The sequence below is a fragment of the Ctenocephalides felis genome, unplaced genomic scaffold (genome assembly GCF_003426905.1).
Source record: "Ctenocephalides felis isolate EL2017-DRISC unplaced genomic scaffold, ASM342690v1 CF-g0.4_SCAFFOLD_01886, whole genome shotgun sequence".
Lineage (NCBI taxonomy): Eukaryota > Metazoa > Arthropoda > Insecta > Siphonaptera > Pulicidae > Ctenocephalides > Ctenocephalides felis.
Genome location: NW_020538040.1, coordinates 167,115,866 through 167,138,673, shown reverse-complemented (window position 1 = coordinate 167,138,673; position 22,808 = coordinate 167,115,866). Strand labels below are relative to the sequence as shown.

Genomic DNA, 22,808 nt, shown 5'->3' with positions numbered 1-22,808 from the left:
TTGAATATGTATATTTATAGATACTCTTCTATTTGCAAAAGAATAATCATGTATGACATAATTGACAATTGTCATAATTTATAGAGTATGTACTCGTATATTTATGGATACTCTATAAATTATGACAATCATCATATTTTTTTAATTTTTGTAATTGGAAGTTTTTCGCTGAAAGATGACATCGATTGAGTGTCGAAACTATCACAATTAATACATATCTATATTTTTTTTAAATTTCAAAAATATAAAAATATAAAAATGAACATGTAAAATAGCATAAATTATTATAAGTATAAATTTTATATTTTTGTAATTTTGTAATTTTTTTATATCTATTTTAAATTGTAACTCTGAAATTTTTTAATGTAGCACGGAAGATGGGTCAAATCAGGACCCGAAACGTATGATACTGCAATAAAAACATTTTTCTTCAATAAAATTGTTTGAATTATTGGATGGATGCCGAAGAACAACTTTATTATATATATAAATGTATTCTGAGTGGATAATAGATATTAATTTGGAAATATGAACAAACAACACTTTTTTTGCACTATTTTATTAAATAATGATTTTCACAAACGTTTCGAGACTAGGTTTGTCTCATCATCAGTATGTTATAATTTATACTGTAGTATTTCGAACAACGTGTAATGGATAACACATAATTCTAATTTAGGTTTCCATAACACACTGATGATGAGACAAACCTAGTCTCGAAACGTTTGTGAAAATTATTATTCATAAAATTGTGCAAAAAAAAGATTGTTGTTTGTTCATATTTCCAAATTAATATATATATATATATATATATATATATATATATATATTATGCAGTATTATATTGCATACGACTAAATATAATATATAATTCAAATAATTACTATTAAACATTAACATCAATTTATATATTTCCTTTAGAATGATCATAAGTCTTTTACATTTACAGTTAAACAAGAAAATTCCGAATCGTAATATACAATTGTACAATACCTGTGTTTTACGCATGCCGGGTTATCATAATATTAGCATGTAAATGACACATAACACAAACTTTATTACAATTGCATATACTATTATCACATAAAACACTAACGTTAACACTTCGTCAATCTTTTTTCCAAAATGAACAATTTTAAAGCTTTGAACAATCAGAAAGGTCTTGTCACTGGCACATTAGTAGTCACTGAATTTCGTGAAGAAATTCGTCAAAAACTCGGTTAAAATTGGACAGTGGACACACGACACGCGCGTACTATGCAACGTCCATCTTGGATATAGACACCGCACGGTCGTTTCAGTTCTTGTGTAGCATCCCACTCAGAGTATACGCGGTACTGGCGTTGGTGAACTCGCTACACCGCATGGCAGCCGCAAGCAAGAGCACCGAGTACGGAGTACGAGTACGAGTACGAGTACGAGGCACAGGTAGTGTTAGAACGAAATATCGAGTACTGAGTAAATATCGATACTTTGCGGTCGATAGTGAGTACTTTTGCTATCGATTTTTTAGCTCGATCTATTCCCCAATATCGATCTTTTTCGTCGATAGTACTCAAAAAGAATCGACAGCGTAATCTATGAACACCACTCATCGACCAACTATGAACACCACTCATTTTGCGAAATGCAATGCAATAGTCTCTATAGGTGGTGACAACTGTTCAAAGAAGTGTCAAAGATGATCCCGAAGGGTGTCATTAGTCTCAGAATTTATTGCTCAAAAACCCAAATTGAATATGACCACACTAATAAATAAAGATGTTTATTTATTACTCTTATGTAAAATGAAACGGCTTTTTAAAGTACCAAAATGTTTTATAAAAACATATTCAACAATCGAAGTATGATTATTTCAAATTATAATACTCATCCATTTCAATATATTAGTATTTTGCGTAAAAAAGAATCGAAATATAATTATTTCAAATAATAATACTCATCCGTTTCGCAAAATACTAATATATTGAAATGGATGAATATTATTATTTGAAATAATTATATTTCGATTCTTTTTTACGCAAAATACTAATATATTGAAATGGATGAATATTATTATTTGAAATAATTGAATTTCGATTCTTTTTTACGCAAAATACCAATATACTGAAATGGATAAGTATTATCATTTGAAATAATTATATTTTGATTCTTTTTTACGCAAAATACTCACGTATTGAAATTTTTGAATATCAACATGCAAACATATGGGTTTGAGTTTCTCGGAACCATTTAAACTTTAAATCCCATCGCTCCGAAGGGATGTTTCTCTACAAGTGTCAAAATATTATCTTGACCGTCATTAAACTGAATGTTTATTGCTTTCCAAAGAGCTTCATATTGAACTTTTATGTAAACATGTAACGGCTTTTTAAAGTTGCATGCTCGCTAAAATTAATCATATAAAAATATTCAACAATTATAAAATATTATTTTACTTAAAAATATTAAAAATATTATTGTACTTAAAAATACTTAAAGTATTGCTTTTTGAATATAGTATCAGACTATTATATTGTTGTCAAAAATACTCAACTATTATAACTTGTCTTTTTTTGAAAAATTATAGAATTTGAAATTAGTATTGAAAAATTACTGTTAAAATTTTACAATATTGAAAATGATTCTGATTTAACACATCAGATACAAGCAATAGAATTCATTCTAATATTGTGATATGATATTCAATGAGTTATAGATCTTTCTTGCACTTATGTTTGATTTTTATGAAAAGTACTCAAAATTCGATATTGCGTACTATCGATACTTTCGCCACGATATTTTTTTGGCATCGATATTTTAATTAGATACTTTTTAAAGTACTCAATATCGATCTTTTGTCTCGATACTTCTAACACTAGGCACAGGGCAAGCCAGCCACAGCCGCACGCTCTTTTACCAACGGATGTTATGTCCCGAATTATTTCATATACATAATGTAACATTGAATGCCTATTGTGTTGCATTCAATAATTACTGTATACTAAACATCTACGCATTTTATAGTTTCTATAACCAGTCTCCCAAACCCAATGTCGATTTGTCAATATAGCATTATTGCATCAATTCTCGCATAGATTATAGCGGATAAATTTTGCTAAAGTATTTCGTACTTTAACTTCCCGTAGGGTGAGTTATAGTAATTGCAAAAAAGGAACCGTTCAAGTATTACGTAAGCACTATAGGGGGGCGGGGGGTTTATGGATTTGCTTATTTTGGGTTGACATGGGGGGGAGGGCAGCGGAGTATGGATGATGATTACGTCCTAGGTAGTATTTTTATTTTTTTCTACCGAATGGCAACCTTACATTGTCTTTGCCAGTATCAAAAATTTAAATTAAGTTTGTTATGTTCGTAAGATTATAATAATTTTGTTACTCTATGTTGAATACCATATCAGTAAAATCTCTACATCCTACAAACCTATTTTCTTATTTTGAAAGTTATAATTATAACCTAATAATTACAATATTTCAAAAAACAATACATTAATTGCAAAATGTTTACGCAAGCATGGGGTAGGGGGTAAGAGCTTTGCTACTTTTGCTGACAAAGGGGGTGAGAGGTAAATAATTGTAATTGTAATAAATCTGCTTACGTAATACTTGAACGATCCCAAAACGAAATTTTTTTTTTTTTCATATCTTTACATTTCGATCATTTCTGAACACTTTGGCATACCTTAAAAAAATTGATGTATTCGTGTGTGTAGTGTGTAAGTATGTTCCGATACAAATTTTTTTTTCCCGACAATTTCGAGAACAGGGATTCACCGATTTGATTATTTCAAAAAGCATTCGATGCGTATTAATGGGGAGAGACGTGCTGATTAGTTTTTGGCAAAGACAGATCCAGCCGTTTCGGAGATACAGGGCAAAAAGTGCCAAAAATGATAATACAGTTAGTTTTTGAGAGAACAGAGCGCCCGATTTGAACGATTCAAAAATCATTTTATTTGTATTGACGAAACGAAAAAATTTTCGGGAAGGCAGGTCCAACGGTTTCCAGTATCTAGAAAAAATGTAAAACAAATGCCATTTGGGGGTCAAAAATGATCATTAGACATATGCACATAAAATTAGTTATCAGATATTTTATAGAGATTTTAATAATAAGTACAAATTTTATTTATATATCTATGGGTTCCCTACCATTGTTTATTACTCGTTAGTCTCTGTAACAACTATGCAGCGCGATTGTTTTGATCAAAAGTTCAAAATATGAAAAAAATCAAATTGTTCAAAAAAATCAATATTTTGCAAAAAATTCAGAATTCTCAAAAATCTCATTTTTTCAAAGTTTTCAAAAAAAAATACAAGATGTAAAACTTAATTTTTGGTACGAGATGTTTCAGAAATGTGCCTTAAGGCACGATGCCATGCACCATGAGATACTTTTTTTTAGTCTTCATTTTTATATTCCATACTATGTTTATTATGTTCTATACAATATATGCTTTTATTTCAATGACATTGCCAAGGATCGACCTCAGGATCGCTGGCGTGTGAGTCGGGCACGTTACTGACAGAACTATTGACTAATTAAAAATTGTCCCGCTACTATTGACTCATTAAAAATTAGTCCTTAAAAATTATCTTTCTCTTTAAACTTACTAATATGCGAACTCTATAATCCTAATATATTTTAAATATATTACAATTATAATCGTATCGATGACAAATTATATAACACGTAATTCGTAATTTCTTGATATCAGCGTTTTTTAACATCTTAAGCGATCGTCCTATTGTCAGTAAGAATAGCATAACAGTATTTTTTAGTGATGGACGCAGTGTCGTTTTGAAAGATGAATTTCGATTCAAAAATATAAGAGGTCGATGTAAATAAGTGAAATAAGTTTGAAATAAAAATAAATAAAAAAAAATACAATTGTTATATTTGAAAAATATAAGGGATAAGATATATTTTATTTTATGAGTAAGATTCAGTTAATACGATTGTTTTACCAACAACTCTCTATAAAATGAGAAGAGTGAAAACTGTATTTTCCAATATGTTCAAATTCTTCAACATTCTAATATGGAACTGCTGGAACTTCCCATACCGTAGTTTAAAATGTTTAAGAGTTTTAATTTTTTTAAATTAAAAAAATGGATTTTTTAAGAATTTTTTTCAAAATTCGGTTAAACATAAATTTTAGTACTTATTATTAAAATGTCCATAAAATTACTGCTAATTTAATGTGCATATATCCAATAATCATTATTTATCGCTAAATGGATTTTTTTTTTCAAATTTTATTGCATCTCCGAAACCGATCGACTTGCTTTCTAAAAAATTTAGTCAATTCTTTGTTAAGTCAATACAAGTGAAATGTTTTTCGAATCAACTCACTTTGTTGTCAAAAAGTGAATCTTCAAAACAGCTGGCCTGCCCTCAAAACACTCTCTGTTGTCAAAAAGTGAATCTTCAAAACAGCTGGCCTGCCCTTACCAAAAACTAATCAACACGTCTCCCCATCAATAGGAATCGAATGTTTTTTTTTAATAATTCACATCGAATAATCCGTGCTCTCAAAATCGTGGACAAAAAATTGTATCAGCACATATGTACTCACGCACATCTACATTCATTTTTTGTACGTTATGCCAAAATATTCAGAAACCCTTGAAACGTAAAGATATGCAATAATCTTCATATTAGATTTTTTGCTATTATTTTTTGAAGTTGTACCCTACGGAATGAAGAGAATAAAGTATAATTTAAATTGTAACTAGATTTCAGTTATTATCATGTGTTTAACCACCGACTCTTTATGAGAATACTAAAGTCAAAATAAATAATTTTTAATAGTGATATGTTCAATTTATTCAAAAAACTATTATGATTTCTTATATATAGTTTACTGAATATATATATTATATATAATTTACATGTACAGTTTCTAAACGATTTAAAATGCTACTCAAAATTAAAAGATCATCAAATTAATAATCGAATTTTACACTGTAAGCAAAAATTGGAAAAAAAAGTGATCAGCTTTACCTGCTGTGAATGCCCCACTATTAACTTACAGGCGAGAGCTCTACAAGAGAGAATGAAACGAGGAATAGAGCTCTCAACGTCCGTCTCTATCATTGGATTCTCAAGGTAAAAAATACCTGGCCGGTCAACTAAACGACCGAGCGACCCGCCGCGCCGCTATACAGCCGTCAGTCAGTACGAAACGCGAAGAGAACATTATCCCACCACGATATTAACCCAAGCTCCGTCAACCGTGGCCGAAGCAGCACTTCGCGGTTCTGTCGAAGCACCAGCGTGCAGTGCCGATGCGAACTTGATGGAAGGTAGATTGTGTCGCTGTCGATGACCAAAACAATGATCGAAAAACATATAACGGTCTAGTAGAAACGCGATAAATTATGTGTGTATGCCTCGTTTCATGACAAATTCATTAGTTTAATTTTTTGTTGTATTTGTTGTTAAATACTGAACAATGTTGGCAAGCGATTATGTACTGGATCTGTGCAACGTGCATTATACGGGTCAGGTGAGTGATGTATTGTTATTGTTTTTATTATCTGTGCTCGTCTATTATTATCGGTGCGACAACCTGATTTGTTTGAAAACTTCTAATGTTTAATGCAAATATTATCTTTTTTTTCCTTCGTTTTATATATTTGCACAGGTAAGCGGTTAAGAGCGACGGGACTTGATTCAGAGGTCCCAGGTTCGATACCCACTTCGAACAGCCTGTTGTCAGGCAACAGTGACAACGATTTTCACTTGGAAATATAGATAGCAATATGTTTCCAAGTGAAAATAGCCCTTGCCTGGCATTGCTGCACCAATAAAAACTCAGCCCTATTAGATTAATTCTAATAACAAAAATCATCAAATATAGATGAATTAACCATTGGGTTACCATCTAAAAAATAAGAAGTAAGGAGAAGTTTCAGCCCAACAGCTCATAGGACGTAAGGTTCTGATTGCTGTTAAAAATATGAATATATATATATATATATATATATATATATATATATATATATGCACATATTTCATCATGAAACATCAGCAAAATTTTTGGTAGTACTTAGGATGTCTATATCGGATGCCAATCCATTGATTGGGCGTCCTAGTCTGATGGTACCCTATTTTACTTTTATGTCTCCAAGAGTGGTCCCATGGATATGGATGGTATACGATTCTCTTTTTATAATTTCTCATGCACTGTATTGATATTTATATATTTATGTATGAGCCAATTTGGAAGATATTTAGAAGCATTTCCTACTTCTCTCAGAAGTTTATTTTGGAATCCTTGGATGATTATGGTATTTGAATTCTTAGATGTCCCCCATAGTTGAATTCCATACGTCCATACTGGTTTTAGCATTACTTTGCACAGTAACATCTGTTACTGTCTTGATATTTAAATATTTATGTATGAGTCAATTTAGTACATATTTAGGGGCATTTACTATTTCTGTAAAGAGTTTATTTTGGAATCTTTGGATGATTGTTATACTTGATTTCTTAGATGTTCCCCATAGTTGAATTCCGTACGTCCATACTGGTTTCAGCATTACTTTGCACAGTAATAACTTGCTCTATGAGCTTAAATTAGACTTTCTTTAATAGACAATATAGTTTTCTTCAAAATCTTTCACGTTGTTGTCATTTTCTTTGTATGTGGTATTTGCGAGTGGGTTTCGAGTCTAACAATAAGTGCAGGAGCCCAAATACTTGACGACGGTTGATTTTTATATTTGCAAATATTACCGATATGTGATATAAATTAACAGTAATGAGCATGTATTTAAATTATAAATTCAGCAGGTCAGTGGCGTCGGAACCGTGTGGGGTGTGTGGGCTCGAGCCCACTCATAAATTTTGATGGGGGGGCTCAGCCCACCCATTAATCTCAAAAAATTGTATGGCCTAATATGTCTAAAAAAAGGGACCCACTGTCTGCCTATCAAAAAAAAAAACGAGCCCACCCATCCTACCACAAATGTATAGTGTGAAAGTACTTATATAGTATGATTACCCACGAAAGCCAAGAAAAGTAGAAGTTTAAATATGTAAAAAGTACAAAATATCAGAAGTGTCAGCTATTTAAAATATTATCACGCAATTTTGTTTGACATCTCATCTCTTTGTTTCTAACAAGATATTTAATTATGTTTTTCATAAAAGGTCGAACCAGGAAAATGCGCTCAACGTCTTCTGGGCAACACCAAGACGGGAGTCATCTTGAAAGATGTTGTAATGACTGTGCACAGCGGCGAGGTCATGGCAATTCTCGGATCGAAGGGTAAGTTCAGACCTCGGGTTAAATTTCGTAATGCAAATGCATGAGTTAATGCAGTTGCTTTGATATACAGTAAAAACCGCTCAGTATGACCCCGTATATATTGACCAACCGTTTATAACGGCGCATTTTTAAATTTCACGCAGTTAAAAATTATGTCCTGTTATAATGTTCAACAAGCAGTTCGTTTCCATCACAAGAAGCAAGATCAATCACGTAACCAAAATTCAGATTCGTTAACAGCCCCAAAAATATGACAATAAATATGCACAATAGTACTAAGGACTGTCTTTAAAATAAAATGAAAGAAAAATATGCAAAAATTACAATTACTTGCATTCAAAAAAACATTTATATGTGCATACTGTACTGATTGTAATTATGTAATGTAGCTACTATGTTATTCTATTAGAATACCTAAATACATATACATTAACATAAAGAAGTTTTCTCTTACAAAACTTGTGCTGTCCCTTCGATATCATACTAACCGAATTTCACATTACGCTCTTTGCATATGAGATGTGACTTTCATAACTACAGCCATATCTTTATAAAATTCTTATTGTCTTAAATTATTATTGATATCGAGGAATAAAAGAGAATATAAATTATAAAATTTGGAATTCTATAGGAAAATATAAATATGAATGTCTATAGCTGCATATAATATGCATTTGAATCATACATTGACTTTTATAGACTCACTAAATTACATTCGTAATATGTTATATGGTGCATTAGCAAAAATTTATAAGATTAGTAATGTAAATAAGCTGATATATCTGTCCTAAGTAATATGAAATGCTTTTCATTCATGAATTATATACATATATATATGTCGATAGTTTTGTCGACGTTGATACTTATTTAGTTGATATAATAATAATAAATGGTAGTCTGCCCGAAGGCAGATCCATGGTGTGAGAGCTACCACAAATAAATGATTCCCTTAGTTGATTATATGTATATATATTCAATGAATATTTATGTAATATTCTTGGAGTTAATATATAAATGTACCAAGAGTACGGATTTATTCGAGCAAATATTTACATGTAAAATATATTTAATTTTTGTTGCATAGAGTAGTTTATCATCAGAAAACCATTACTTCCAGGTGTTTTAAAAAAACTTTATTAGCTATATTTTCTTTCTCTTCTCAAATCCGTTCTCTGCTAATAGTTTACAAGTAGTTAATATTCACTATAACTGCTTCATAGATGTCTTGATCGTCTTGAAAACTGTGATATTGTACCGTATTATAATTCCTTGTAAATGTTTCTAAACAAATTTTAGAGGTTTCCTACTTTCTCTAAAACTTTTGTTATGCACATCCTAACATATACTCCTTATATGTGACAAAATGGGCTAGTGCATTCCAAATAATGCTTACAGTAATATTGTAATTGCTTCAGAATTGGAAGATTTGTCTGTATACATACAGAAACAGCAACATAACTGAATAAATATGATTTCATAAAACGCCCATGAATAAAATATATTGTTTATGAAAGCTTATTATCAAAATAATTCATTCGTAGAAACTAACAAAACAAAAATTCAGCTCAACCCTTGGGTAGACAAGAACTATGGAGGAAGATAGTAAGGCATAAAATCTCCCTCCCAATCAATTTTATAACGTTATTTACAAAAAAAGAATATATGATGCACCATATAATTAAATACAATCAAATAAAATAAGTGTTAAGATAACTTATAAAATATATATGAAATGAACAATAAAAAAAAACTCAACCCTTTCCATAATCATATTTTGATATAATTATCATGAATTGCTTTTCTAAATCATATCGATATAAGTCTATAAGTTATATCGGTATAACTTATAATTGGATATTTATTATCTTCTGATGAATTGTATAATTGTCCGTCTTGTACATTATTATAGAAACGTTTTACATAATTCCAGAAAGTGGTATTTGATAAACAATAAAAAATAGTTTATTACTTAGAGCCGTAGTCTGGGAACCGGGGTGACTTACCATAAATGGGGTAAAACTAGAATTTTTGGGGTAAAAGTATGTATTTTTAATTGACTGACTTAGAGTATAAGTTACTCTGAAAGCAGCTTTGTTAAATTCTTATATATTTGTTGACATGTATCATTATGTATCTGTTAATCAACCGAAGCTCATACTATATGCAGTAGATCTCAAACACCACGAATGTCAAAATATTAACAAATAATTTATAATAAAAATAATTTAATTAAAATCATGCAGCTAACCATTTTAGTTTATTCCTAGCTTTAGGGTTAATTATCATCCAATACTCCAATGCAGGTAATTCAAAATTTGCACTTTTGCACCCATTGTTGACAGCTGCTTTTTGAAACACAACAATGACGGTTGGGATATAACAGTAAAACATACTATTTCCAAAAAGACCTTTGTAGAAACAAATCAAGCAATTAATATAATAATATGAAAGCTTATGATCCTATAACCAATTTGCAAATTCATATTTACCTGCATAATATTGGAATACTGAATAAAATGTGTTGAAACATTTTGAGGTTATGTATCTTATTTTCATATTTCGGCTTATTTTTGTACCAGTTCAACCCATTTTTGAGCAAAATTTGATACTAATATACACGTTTTGGATTTATAAACAACTCAAATTTAAAAAAAAATATTACTCTAAAACTCAAAATTTATAAATGTCAAAAGACGTTGAGCCTGGATAAAGGCGAAGGTAAACAAAGGGTAAATAGCATTGCGTATTGTTTTGTGTGCGAAACCTTATTCTGCCTGATGGTATAAGCAAACCGTAGAAACGAACCAACTTTAAAAGTTCAAGATTTAAAGCAAAAATATTAATACATAATATTAAATTTATTTTTAATTATATATATATATATACATATAAGTAGACTAACAAGATAACAAATTAAGTCTTGAGAAGAGTGGACGAAGAAAGGACTCTACTGAGCACAATCCTGGAAATAGAAGGAAACTGGTTGACCATTTATACTTGTTTATCTATGATCAGACCATTTATACTTCTGCCCGACGTTGTTGAGAGTAAAATAGAAGAAATGAAAGGAATGGGAAGAAGAAGAATGCAGACGATTGACGACTAACACGTGAAGAAAAAATACAAGAAAGTGAAAGCCGAAGCACAGGATCAAGATGCATGGAAGCAGAAATTCGGAAGAAAAAATACGTGAAAAAAAGGGGGAGAGATGGGAAATATTATATTGGTAATGGGAATGATAGACGAAGGGTACGGGGTACGGGGTACGGGGTACGGGAATCATTTTTTGTGGTGGCTTTCACACCATGGACCTGCCTTCGAGCAGACTACCATTTAGTATTATTATATATAAATAATAAACCGTAAAAATTTGAATACTACATTTATACTTCCCATTGTTGGAGCAGTTTATATTTCCAGATACGATTTAATCCTAATTTTATGCTTTCTTGGCGTTGCAAGATCAAATCTAAATCGTTTGACACCAAAATTGGTAATAGTATGAGTTTTAATATGTGAGACAAAATTCGTTCTTTCGTCGAAGTTTTTTTCTGAACTGATTTCATAAACTTTTAAGCCATTTGATAAAACTTGATCAATCGGGCTGTTTCTTTAGAATTAACATAAAAGTGCAAAATTGTTTGTCCACGTTTTACTCAATAGACCTGAACCGATTTGGAAAATTCAAAAACTGTTCGAATGATATCAGCTGATATTATTATACTAGTTAATAATCAAGGAAATTATTTTTTTATTGATTTTTTGTGATGAAACTTTTCATGGTGATGGAGACCATGGCTTTAAAGAACATACTGAAATGTTGAAGACCTAAGACAACTTGTTTAATTTTAAAAAATTATTGAAACCATTACTTTTAAAAAATAAATCCGTTTATGTATTAGGCGAGAATATCTAACAATAAGATGTTTGGCAAATATGTAGAAATTTGATTAATTTCAAATTGTTTCTAATATTATAACCATATAGCAACTCGGTAAACTCACGCTCACGCTCACGAATCAATATATTGGTCAAACAATTTGTCTTGAGGCAAAATCTCACTTACACCTAGTTATGTGTAATTAGGACAAAATTTCAATTAAGATAGGGAATTATAGAATTCTAGAGCCTCCCCCCATAAAGTAAAGCCTAACGGCAGTTTCCGTGGGGACTAGAGACAAGAAGAAAGCGGAGGTTTGAGTTGGTATTATTTATAACGAGCTTAACATACCCAGAGTAAAGTCCTAGTTTGGCATGCGTAAATGCATTTCTTTCCCTATACAAAAAATTTCATATCATTGATGATAATGATCATTTGAAAGATTCGCTTATATGATTAACATTATTTTATTAATGAAATGACAAAAGATCAATATTAAATATATTGTCTTAAACACAATTTAAAAAAAATCAATGATCAAAAATTTAGTTAATATTGTTAATAAATATTTTAATAATATTCTTACAATTGTTTATAAATATTCGTCGATAATTTCCTTGATTTGTGATTTTTAAATAAATTTCTATCTTAGGAAGTGGCAAACGGGCCGTCTTGGACGTGATATCGCGGAGAGCCCAAGGAACAGCACGAGGTACGGTGCTACTAAATGGGGTCCCACTCACTTTGAGGGTATTCCAACAACGTTGTGGTTATGTGACACAACGATGCGACTTAATACCTGGTCTAACAGTCCAACAAACATTAACATATACGCCAACAATAGTAAGTATGAAATAATTCATTTGTAAAACTATTATTTTACCACTATTCCATTTCAATCAAGTCCATGTTAATTGCCTTGACTACTCTGTTTACACAATTATATCTTGTGTATTGATAGATTTTTCTGTTAATATTTTAGTTGGGAGGATACATGAAAATGTCTAAAGTTAAACAAGTTTTGGCAGACTTAGCTTTATCACAAGTAGCTCACAAAAAAATAGAAAAGCTAACATTAAGCGAATATCGCAGACTGGTGATTGGAGTTCAGTTGATGCGTGATCCCGGTAAGAAATATTTAGTTTTATAAAAGTTAGTAACACTCTTTGGAATTAAAGCTCAGGTAAAGTTATAGTCGCATGTTCAAAATACAATCTCATTCAATGTTTATTTGTTTAGTAATCCTTCTGCTGGATGAACCTACATGGAATTTAGATCCGCTTAACACATATTTAATAATATCCATATTATCAAACACGGCGAAAAAGACCGGTTGTGGTATTATTTTATCTCTAGAAAAACCAAGGTAATTTGTTAAAATTTAGCAAACTGTGCAAATTGATATTTATAATATCATTGTTCATTTAGGTCTGATGTATTTCCATTTTTGGACCGAGCGCTGTATCTGTGTTTGGGAGGAGTAGTATATTCAGGGGGGACTAGGGCAATGTTGGAATATTTTCATGATATTGGATATCCATGTCCACGTATGGAGAATCCACTAATGTACTATTGTAAGTTAATATAAAGGAGATATGATATCATAGTGCTTGTATCATTCTTGTAAAATTTCAAGCACAATGTCAATGTATACTGGAAGATCTCAATAACACTTGGCAATTGCATATCATCATCCAAAATCTGGCTTACAATTAGACGCAAATAAATAATAAAAAACACCCTATTTGCTAAACATTAATAATCTCTTAAATTATTGAATGACAAAAATGGTTTTGACAAAATCTGATCTTTTTCATAACTGGTATTACTAGCAATTTTCCTTATACTTTATTTAATATTAGATTCCCATATATTAGATTCTCACACCATACCAATGTTGAAAACGTATTTATCAACAATAAACTTATTAGAAAAGTATGGCAACTTGTATATATATATTAATGAAAATATTAAATTTAAACAGTCTTACCTTATTAAGTTTGTATCAACAGTATGTTTGTCAACTGTCGATCGACGTTCGAGAGAGCGATTTATCGAATCAAACCAGCAAATTGAGGCTTTAGTTGAAAGATTTCGACAAGAAAGAATACCAGGGCCTAGTTTAGGAGCTGCAGCTTCCAAAGTGACTTTGGCATATGGAAAACCTGGACAAGCAAAAGTCATAGCTGTATTATATATGTAAGAAAATATAATAATATATATATATATATATATATATATATATATATATATATATATATATATATATATATATATATATATATATTTAATACTAAAAATAATTTTTATTTTTTCGTTTATCCAGGCGGATATTGTCATCAATATTTAGTTGGAGCTCTTATGGCATCCAGCAACTTTTCCTGAGACTGTTTTGTATGCCAATATTTTTTGCGATTCTTTGGATATTTTATAGCAACATTGGTGTAAGTTTTCAGTGTTTAAATAATATACATTATTCTTTAAAAAAAATGATATAACTTTAATTTCTTATTTTAGAACTTTCAGAGGGCATTCATTACGAAAAACGGATTGGTTTTTAACATGCAAACGATGGCATATGCATCTGGTCTCATTAACACCATTATCATTTGTAAGTAGAAAGGTTAAAACAACTATTTATGGCGTATAAGATAGTTTTTCGTGTGCAATTTTGTTTTCATTATGTACGTTTTGTCTGTGTCTCATGAATATACATTTAAGGGACCGATTCTGCTGCTTAACAGACCAATGTTATGGCAAGGCTATATTATGAAGAACTTTCCATACAAATTCGTCCTAAATATTGATAAAAGCCATGTGGTTGCTGTGCAGTCAGCCAATTTTTTCAGATTGTCACAGAGAAAACATGATCTAGAAACCGCAAAAATGTCAACATAGTTTATAAACTATGTTAGATACCAAGATCTTTTTGACTCAGGTTCATAACATACGAGTGGCGATGCAGTTTATGTGTGAAACGCCTGAATGCACAGCAAACAAATGACATTTTGACAATATTCAGTATGACTCAGTAGCATAATGTATGGAAGTTGGAGCGTAACATGGCCTTGCCATAACCTTTGTCTGTTATGCGGCAGAATCGGTCCCCAAGTTTTGATAAATATATTGATGATCAATATATCTGTTTATTTTATAGTTCCAAAATGGCGAACAAGATATTACCAGGAATGCCAAGAAGGTCTATATGGTGGTCCAGCCCTATTATTTTCGTGGAATTTAGTTTCACTACCTTTCTCTATAATATCAAGTACAGCTGCAATAGCTATTATATACCCGTAAGTATATATTCACATGATATAGTATATATATATATATATATATATATATATATATATATATATATAAAGAAAAAAATATTCGTGATTCCTAGAGACCCAATATTTTAGGTTATTAAACTGAAAGTATTTATAATTGCTTCGTAAAAATTATTTCGATTCTTTGCTACGAATTTTAATTTCAACTGTAATATGTAAAAAAATTGTTATTAATGTTGAGCAATATGCAAACTATTAATCCGATTTAATTTCATGAGTACCTATGTTTGTAAAATATTTTCATAGTTTTAACTGTCATAGTAACTGACATCGAATTGTTTGCAAATTTTTTTTTGTATATATATATATATATATATTATTATTATTATTATTATTATTATTATTATTATTATGTAGTAATAATAATAATAGTCTATGTATTGTTGTACCGTTGTGAATATTTTGTTCAAACATTTCATAAATTTTGATTGGCCTGCCATCTTACGCATTAGATGTTAAACGCCATTTCAAGTTAAACAAATGAATAAAGTTGTTGATCGAAACAGTGCTGTGAGAAAAATTTTTAGTGTTTTTCCAATTATACAAAAATGAATGCCTTAAATCTCAAATATGTCTTATTAATTATCTTTCTTATTACGTATGGGTTGTTATCTATAGATAACAACAAAAGTAAGGCCCAGAAGGCGCCAAAATCTTATAAAAGTAAGGGCACCGAGGCAAATGCAATGTTGCCTCAACAGTCGGACACAGTGAATGAGGAAACCGAAGGCGATGACGACCCCGAAATTTCACAAATGCCGCCCGTTCAAGATGCTGATACACAATGCGAGGAAGAAGAAATACGTAACATATTATATGACGAGGGATTTGCTGACCGAGAGAGTTTTTTGTCTAATGAGGCGGGTACTGTATGTAATAGCAGCACGCAGAAGGAATCTACCCATGAAGTTTGTAATACTTTGACTGAGGATAAATCTACTCTTATAAAACATACAGACAGTGATGGTGAAACCGAAGAAAACGATAACAATGATATTGAAGAACTAGATTGCGCCAATCAGGAAGAAGAGATCGTCTATTGGTGGCCGCGAAACGAGTACAACTACATGCTGAATAAGCGCGCCGTACTTCAGACCGTTTGTTACAACTCGAGCGACGAAGACGATTCAAGCGACGACGACAGTCTGAGTTCAGCGCTGGAAGATTGCTTAGATATTTTTAGAGAAGTACAAATCAAACTAAAGATGAAACGCAATTATTCTGAAACCAAAGAGGAACCTGCAGATGCCAGACCTTTAGACCCCAATCCAAACGCCGAGAGTTCAGCTCAAAACTCAGGTAGCGATGTTTCATTTACGGATCTATCGTTATCGTCGGATGATTATAATGGCGAGGCTGACGAAGAACTATCGGATGATGAGTACCCTACCGATGAATCAGATTGTACAGATGAAGAAATGAGCGAAGATATCCTGGAAGACCTTGGGCCTAGCGACGAAGACGAGGACGATATCTGCACGCCCAATGACGACGATACGGAGACCGAAGATGAGGCTTTCAGTGATTGAAGCATTCTTCCTATAATGCATGTACAAATATCATGTAAAACATCTGTGATATTATGTGATTATTATTATTACCCGATAAATCAGTATATGCTAATCGGGCTTATGTCTAATTTTCCAGTCCTATTTAAATAAATATCCATAAATTATAAAATTTTTGTGTTTTATTATAATTCTGTATATGCATCTATATGTTGCAAATATATAATGTATTAAATTTTTTTCTATAAATATATTTGATCAATTCTGTAAGTAATCTATTATCACTGAGGCTCGTCATAACGAAATAGAATTTTATATGAGTAGAATTCACGATATAGTTACAGAATGTAATTATCATATACTTAATTAAATTTCCATCATTTATTTTATTTCAGCCTCGTATGCAGTATGGAAGATATGCGTTCTATGGCATATATGACTCTGTCTATATGGTCATGTTTTATATTTTCGGAGCAGCTGACTATTGCTATTTTGATGATTGTTAAATATTCTTTAAACGCGGCTATATTGAGCGTATATCTTCTGTCTATACTATTGACGTTATCCAGTGGTGCTTTAAGGTAAATATAATATAATAACTTAACGAATAGTGAATAGTACTTTATTACTACGTAAAGTTTTTTTTATCGATATAAATTGCAATCCAAATAATGCAATTCATAAGCTATTATGGTAAGTTTACAATAGAATTATAATTAGTTTAAAAAATGTATAGTAATCACCTCAGTAAGTGATTTTCTAATTAATACTAAGGCAGGTTTATAGTCCAATACTTCTCGAGTCTTCTTAAATCTGGTACATCGAAAACTTGTATCGGTGAAAACTGAATTATAACTGATATATATGAGTACTGATTCATCTATGTAGAGCTCTTGTCTCTAATTACTGCATCTATGTAAAGTTTCTGTCTTTAAGTACTTCATCTACGTAGAGATTCTGTCTTTAATATCATCATCTCTGTAGAGCTTCTATCTTTAATTACTTCATCTACGTAAAGCTCCTGTCTTTAGTAACATCATCTACGTAGAGCTTCTGGCTTTAATAAGATCATCTATGTAGAGCTCCTTCCTTTAGTAAGATCATCTACGTAAAGCTCCTGCCTTTAATAACATCATCTACGTAAAGCTCATGCCTTCAATTACTTTATCTATGTAAAGCTTTTGCCTTTATTCACTTCATCTGCATAAAGCTTCTGTCTGCAATTACTTGGTCTTCTTATAGCTTCTGTCTTTAATTACTTCATCTATCCTAGACAATATAATAATATAATGTTCATCTATGTAAAGCTCCTGTCTTTAATTACTTGATCTATGTAAAATTTCTGTTTTTAATTACTAACTTCATCTACGTAAAGCTTTTGTCTTTAATAAATTCATCTACATAGAGCTCCTGTCTTCAATAACTTTATCTACGTAAAGATTTTCTTCTGTCTTAAATAGAGCTCCTGTCTTTAATTATTTCATCTAAGTAAAGCTCCTGTCTTTAATTGCTTCTTCTACCTAAAGCTTCCGTCTTCTATTACTTAATCGATGCAAAGATTATGTGCTCAAAGACAGGTGTACTTCATCTACAGAAAGCTTCTGTGTTCAATTACTTCATCTACTTAGAGCTTCTTTCTATAATTGCTTCATCTACTCTTCTATCTGCATAAAACTTCTGTTTGCAATAACCCTAATTTACAAAGAGCTTCTGTCTTTAATAATATCATCTTCCTAGATTTTCAGTGATTAACAACATCATCTACGTAGAGCTCCTGCTTTCAATAAGATCATCTACGTAGAGCTGGTGCCTTTAATAAGATAATTTACGTAAAGCTCCTGCCTTTAATAACTTCATCTATGTAGAACTCATGCCCTTCATTACTTTATCTACATAAAGCTTTTGTCTTTAATATTTCATATATGTTAAACTTCTGTCTGCAATTACTTCATCTTCTTATAGCTTCTGTTTTAATTATTTCATCTATGAAAATCTCCTGTCTTTACTTACTTCATCTATGAAAAGTTCCTGCTTTTAATTACTTTATTTTTCTTAAATATTCCATCTACATAAAACTTCTGTCTGCAATTACCTCATCTATGCAGATCTTCTATCTTTAATTACTTCATCTACGCAGAGCTTCTGTCTTTAATAACATCGTATACATAGAGCTCCTGTGTTCAATAACTTCATCTACATAAAGATTCTGTCTTTAATAGAGCTCCTGTCTTTTATTACTTCTTCTATGTAAAGCTTTTGTTTTTTATTACCTAATCTGTGCAAAGATACTGTGTTCAAAGATAGGTGTACTTCATCTACATAAAGCTTCTGTGTTCAATTACCTCATCTACATAGATCTTCTATCTTTAATTACTTCATCTACGCAGAGCTTCTGTCTTTAATAATATCGTATACATAGAGCTCCTGTCTTCAATAATTTCATCTACGTAAAGATTATGTCTTTAATAGAGCTTCTGTCTTATATTACTTTTTCTACGTAAAGCTTTTGTTTTTTATTACTTAATCTGTGCAAAGATTCTGTGTTCAAGGATAGGCGTACTTCATCTACATAAAGCTTCTGTGTTCAATTACTTCATCTACTTAGAGCTTCTGTCTTTAATTACTTCACCTATGTAGAGCCTCTGTTTTTAATAACATCATCTACAGAAAACTTCTGTCTTTGATAACATCATCTACGTAAAGATTTAGTCTTTAATAGAGCTCTTGTCTTTTATTACTTTTTCTATGTAAATCTTTTGTTTTTTATTACTTAATCTGTGCAAAGATTCTGTGTTCAAAGATAGGTGTACTTTATCTACATAAAGATTCTGTGTTGAACTACTTCATCTACATAGAGCTTCTGTTCTTAATTATCTACGCAGAGCTTCTGTCTCTAATTACTTCATCTACTTACATAAAACTTATGTCTTTAATTATTTATTCATCATAAAGCTTCTGCCTTTAATTACTCATCTACATACAGCTTCTGTATTTTATAACTTAATTTATGCAAAGCATTTTGTCTTTAATTTCTTCATCTACATAGAGCTTCTATAGTTAATTTCTTCATTCGTCAAGACAAAGCCTTTGCATAGATTGAGCAATAAAAGACGAAAGCTTCTGCCTTTAATTACTTCATCTATATATAGCTTCAATCTATAATTATTTTATCTGTGTATAGCTTCTGTCTTTATTTATTACATCTTCTATTACTTAATCTATGTAGAGCTTCTGCTCCTATATTTAATTACTTCATCTGCATGTAGCTTCTCTCTTTAATTATTACATTTTCTATCACCTAATCTATGTAGAGCTTCTATATTTAATTACTGCATCTGCATATAGCTTCTGCCTTTAATTATTACATCTTCTATTATTTAATCTATCTGGAGCTTCTATATTTAATTACTTCATCTATGTAAGGCTTCTGTGTTTAATTACTTTATCTACATAGAGCATCTGCCTTTAATTACTTCATTTACATATAGATTTGTCTTTATTTATTACATCCTCTATTACTTAATCTATGCAAAGCTTTTGCCTTTAATTTCTTCATCTATGTAGAACTTCTATATTTATTTACTTCATCTACGTAGAGCATATGCTTTTAATTACTTTATCTACGTATTCTGTCTGGCTTTATCTAGCTTCTGTCTTTATTTATTACATCTTCTATTACTTAATCTATGCAAAGCCTCTACCTTGAATTTTTTCATCTACATATAGCTTCTGTATTTATATACTTCATCTACATAAAGGTTCTGCTTTTAATTACTTTATCTACATATAGCTTCTATCTTTAATTACTTCATCTACATAAAGCTTCAGTCTTTAAAAGTAAATTATTTAATTTTCAGACATTGTAGATTGTAAAATCAGAGACGTGCCAAGGTGCCTCTATAATATTTTTTAAGATCTTTGATTGTATTCTCTGCATCTTAACAATATTGAACTTACAATCGCAGCCTTGTTGCTTATTGCCATAAGTCTTTTAATCAGATTTATATATCAAAACTTTGTTTCTGATGAAAGTTTGGTGTTTTTTTCTATAAACAACTGCAATTCAGTTTCACGTTTTGCTAAATTATTCTGTGGTTTTCATGTTATCTTTCCCATCAGAGTGAATGTAATATGCTTTGATTTGGTTGATTTAGTTATTTTAATATAATTATATATATATATGTATATATATATTTATATATTATTATATATATATATATATATATATATATAAATATATATATATATTTTGCTAAATTTGTGGTATTTGTTCGACATTCACATAAACTCCTAGAGTGATTGTAATGTACTGTGATTTGGTTGATTCAGTTAAATTTTCTAGTTCTTAAACCACTTTTCAATTACTTTGAGATCTACAACTAACCAAACTACATAAAGTGATATCAATCACACTGATTTTTTGAGTTTATTAATTTAATACTTTATATTATTTTTAACTTTTACTTCTATCTTATCATTTTCATTGCTCATGAGTAGATGAAGTTGAAATACTGTACTTCATACAAATCTGTACCCAGTTTCTAAATTATTTATTCATACTAGATGGCTTTTAGATAGGTTTAGGAGTTATAAAATGAATATGAGAGCTCGAATTCTAACACAAGGCATCAGCAGTATTCGATATTGCTATGAGATTCCTATGTTTTCATACATAAATTTAAATCTTAAAAAAGTATTTAGTCTTCGGCAACAATGTTGGAAAAAATATAAATATAAATAGATGACTTTGTAATGCATTGTAGTAGTCTTTTGTATGTAATACTTTTTTTACTACATGAAATGGATTTATTAAGTTTTTACTACTACAAATTCCGTTTCAAATTTTTGTTGTGAAGCAAAGTTGTACATCATTTAAATCAAAACAAAATTCTTATATTGCATTCAATCAAATGGTTTGAAGCCTATGATTCCCTCAGAATTAGTTTTAATAAAGGGATGTAATCTTCAAAAGCATTTATGCATTATTGGTTTATGTTTAAATACTACAAGTAACATATATTTTAACTGGAAAATGTACAATTAAAGTGCTAAACAATAAAGTATACAGAGGACAATTATAATAGCTTTAGTAACTTAAGAAAAATACTGCTTCCAATAATATCAATTAAAATCTTTGACTTTAAAGTTAATTTATATTTGATATAAACTCTTAATACCAGATGCATATATAAGATGCCAAAAACTACTAATATAATATTTGTTATTATTATATTTGTACTATTCATGTGTTTTTTACTGCAATGTATGTTTTTCTCTAACTCTAGATAATACTTCTCCTATTTTCAGATCTTTCCGTGGATTGCCAGACTGGTTGCAAACTCTAACTTATATGACCCACACACGCTACTCATCAAATGTTCTCTATCGATTGATATTTAGTCAACCCTCTTTGACAAATTTACCATATAATAGAAACTACAACTGCACTAATATCAGTTTAATAGAAACATCTAATTTCAATGGTCAAAATTCCAATGCAAATTGTAAATACTTGTCAGGCAGTGAGTATCTCATTGAACGGTTTAGTAGAACTGGACTTATCGGAGAAACCGTGTTAGAAGAATTGGAGTCAGATTTTAATCTTGGATTGAGTTTTGCTTTTGCTTTTGGATTTATAATTCTAAACAAGATGCTTTACACTTTACCTTTGCCTACATTTATCAAGAATAGATTCAGAGAGTAAAATTAATTGTAAGCTTCAATGTTTGATAATATTATTAGCTTTGTGGTAAATCTTGTAGTGAAAGAAGTAAACAATCATATGGTCAAGTATTTCATTGTTGAAA

General features: G+C 30.5%; 2 protein-coding genes across 2 annotated transcripts in view; one reads left to right on the top strand and one right to left on the bottom strand.

The window, feature by feature from the left end:
• Positions 1-10,849, bottom strand: part of LOC113376206 (ATP-binding cassette sub-family G member 8) — a 57,270-nt gene extending 46,421 nt beyond the window's left edge. Inside the window, exons 1-2 of the mRNA XM_026616119.1 lie at positions 10,768-10,849; positions 10,527-10,686 (exon numbers count right to left, since the gene is read on the bottom strand). The gene's annotated coding sequence lies outside the window, so the exon portion shown is untranslated. The remainder of the gene's footprint in view (positions 1-10,526; positions 10,687-10,767) is intronic.
• Positions 6,458-22,705, top strand: LOC113376952 (ATP-binding cassette sub-family G member 5). The gene is made up of 12 exons (XM_026617085.1): positions 6,458-6,511; positions 8,161-8,278; positions 12,811-13,001; positions 13,141-13,285; positions 13,398-13,524; positions 13,587-13,732; positions 14,171-14,357; positions 14,485-14,602; positions 14,676-14,769; positions 15,316-15,454; positions 17,397-17,582; positions 22,309-22,705. Exons 1-12 carry the CDS (start codon positions 6,458-6,460, stop codon positions 22,703-22,705), a joined length of 1,902 nt encoding a protein of 633 aa, XP_026472870.1.
• The last annotated feature ends 103 nt before the right edge of the window (positions 22,706-22,808 follow it).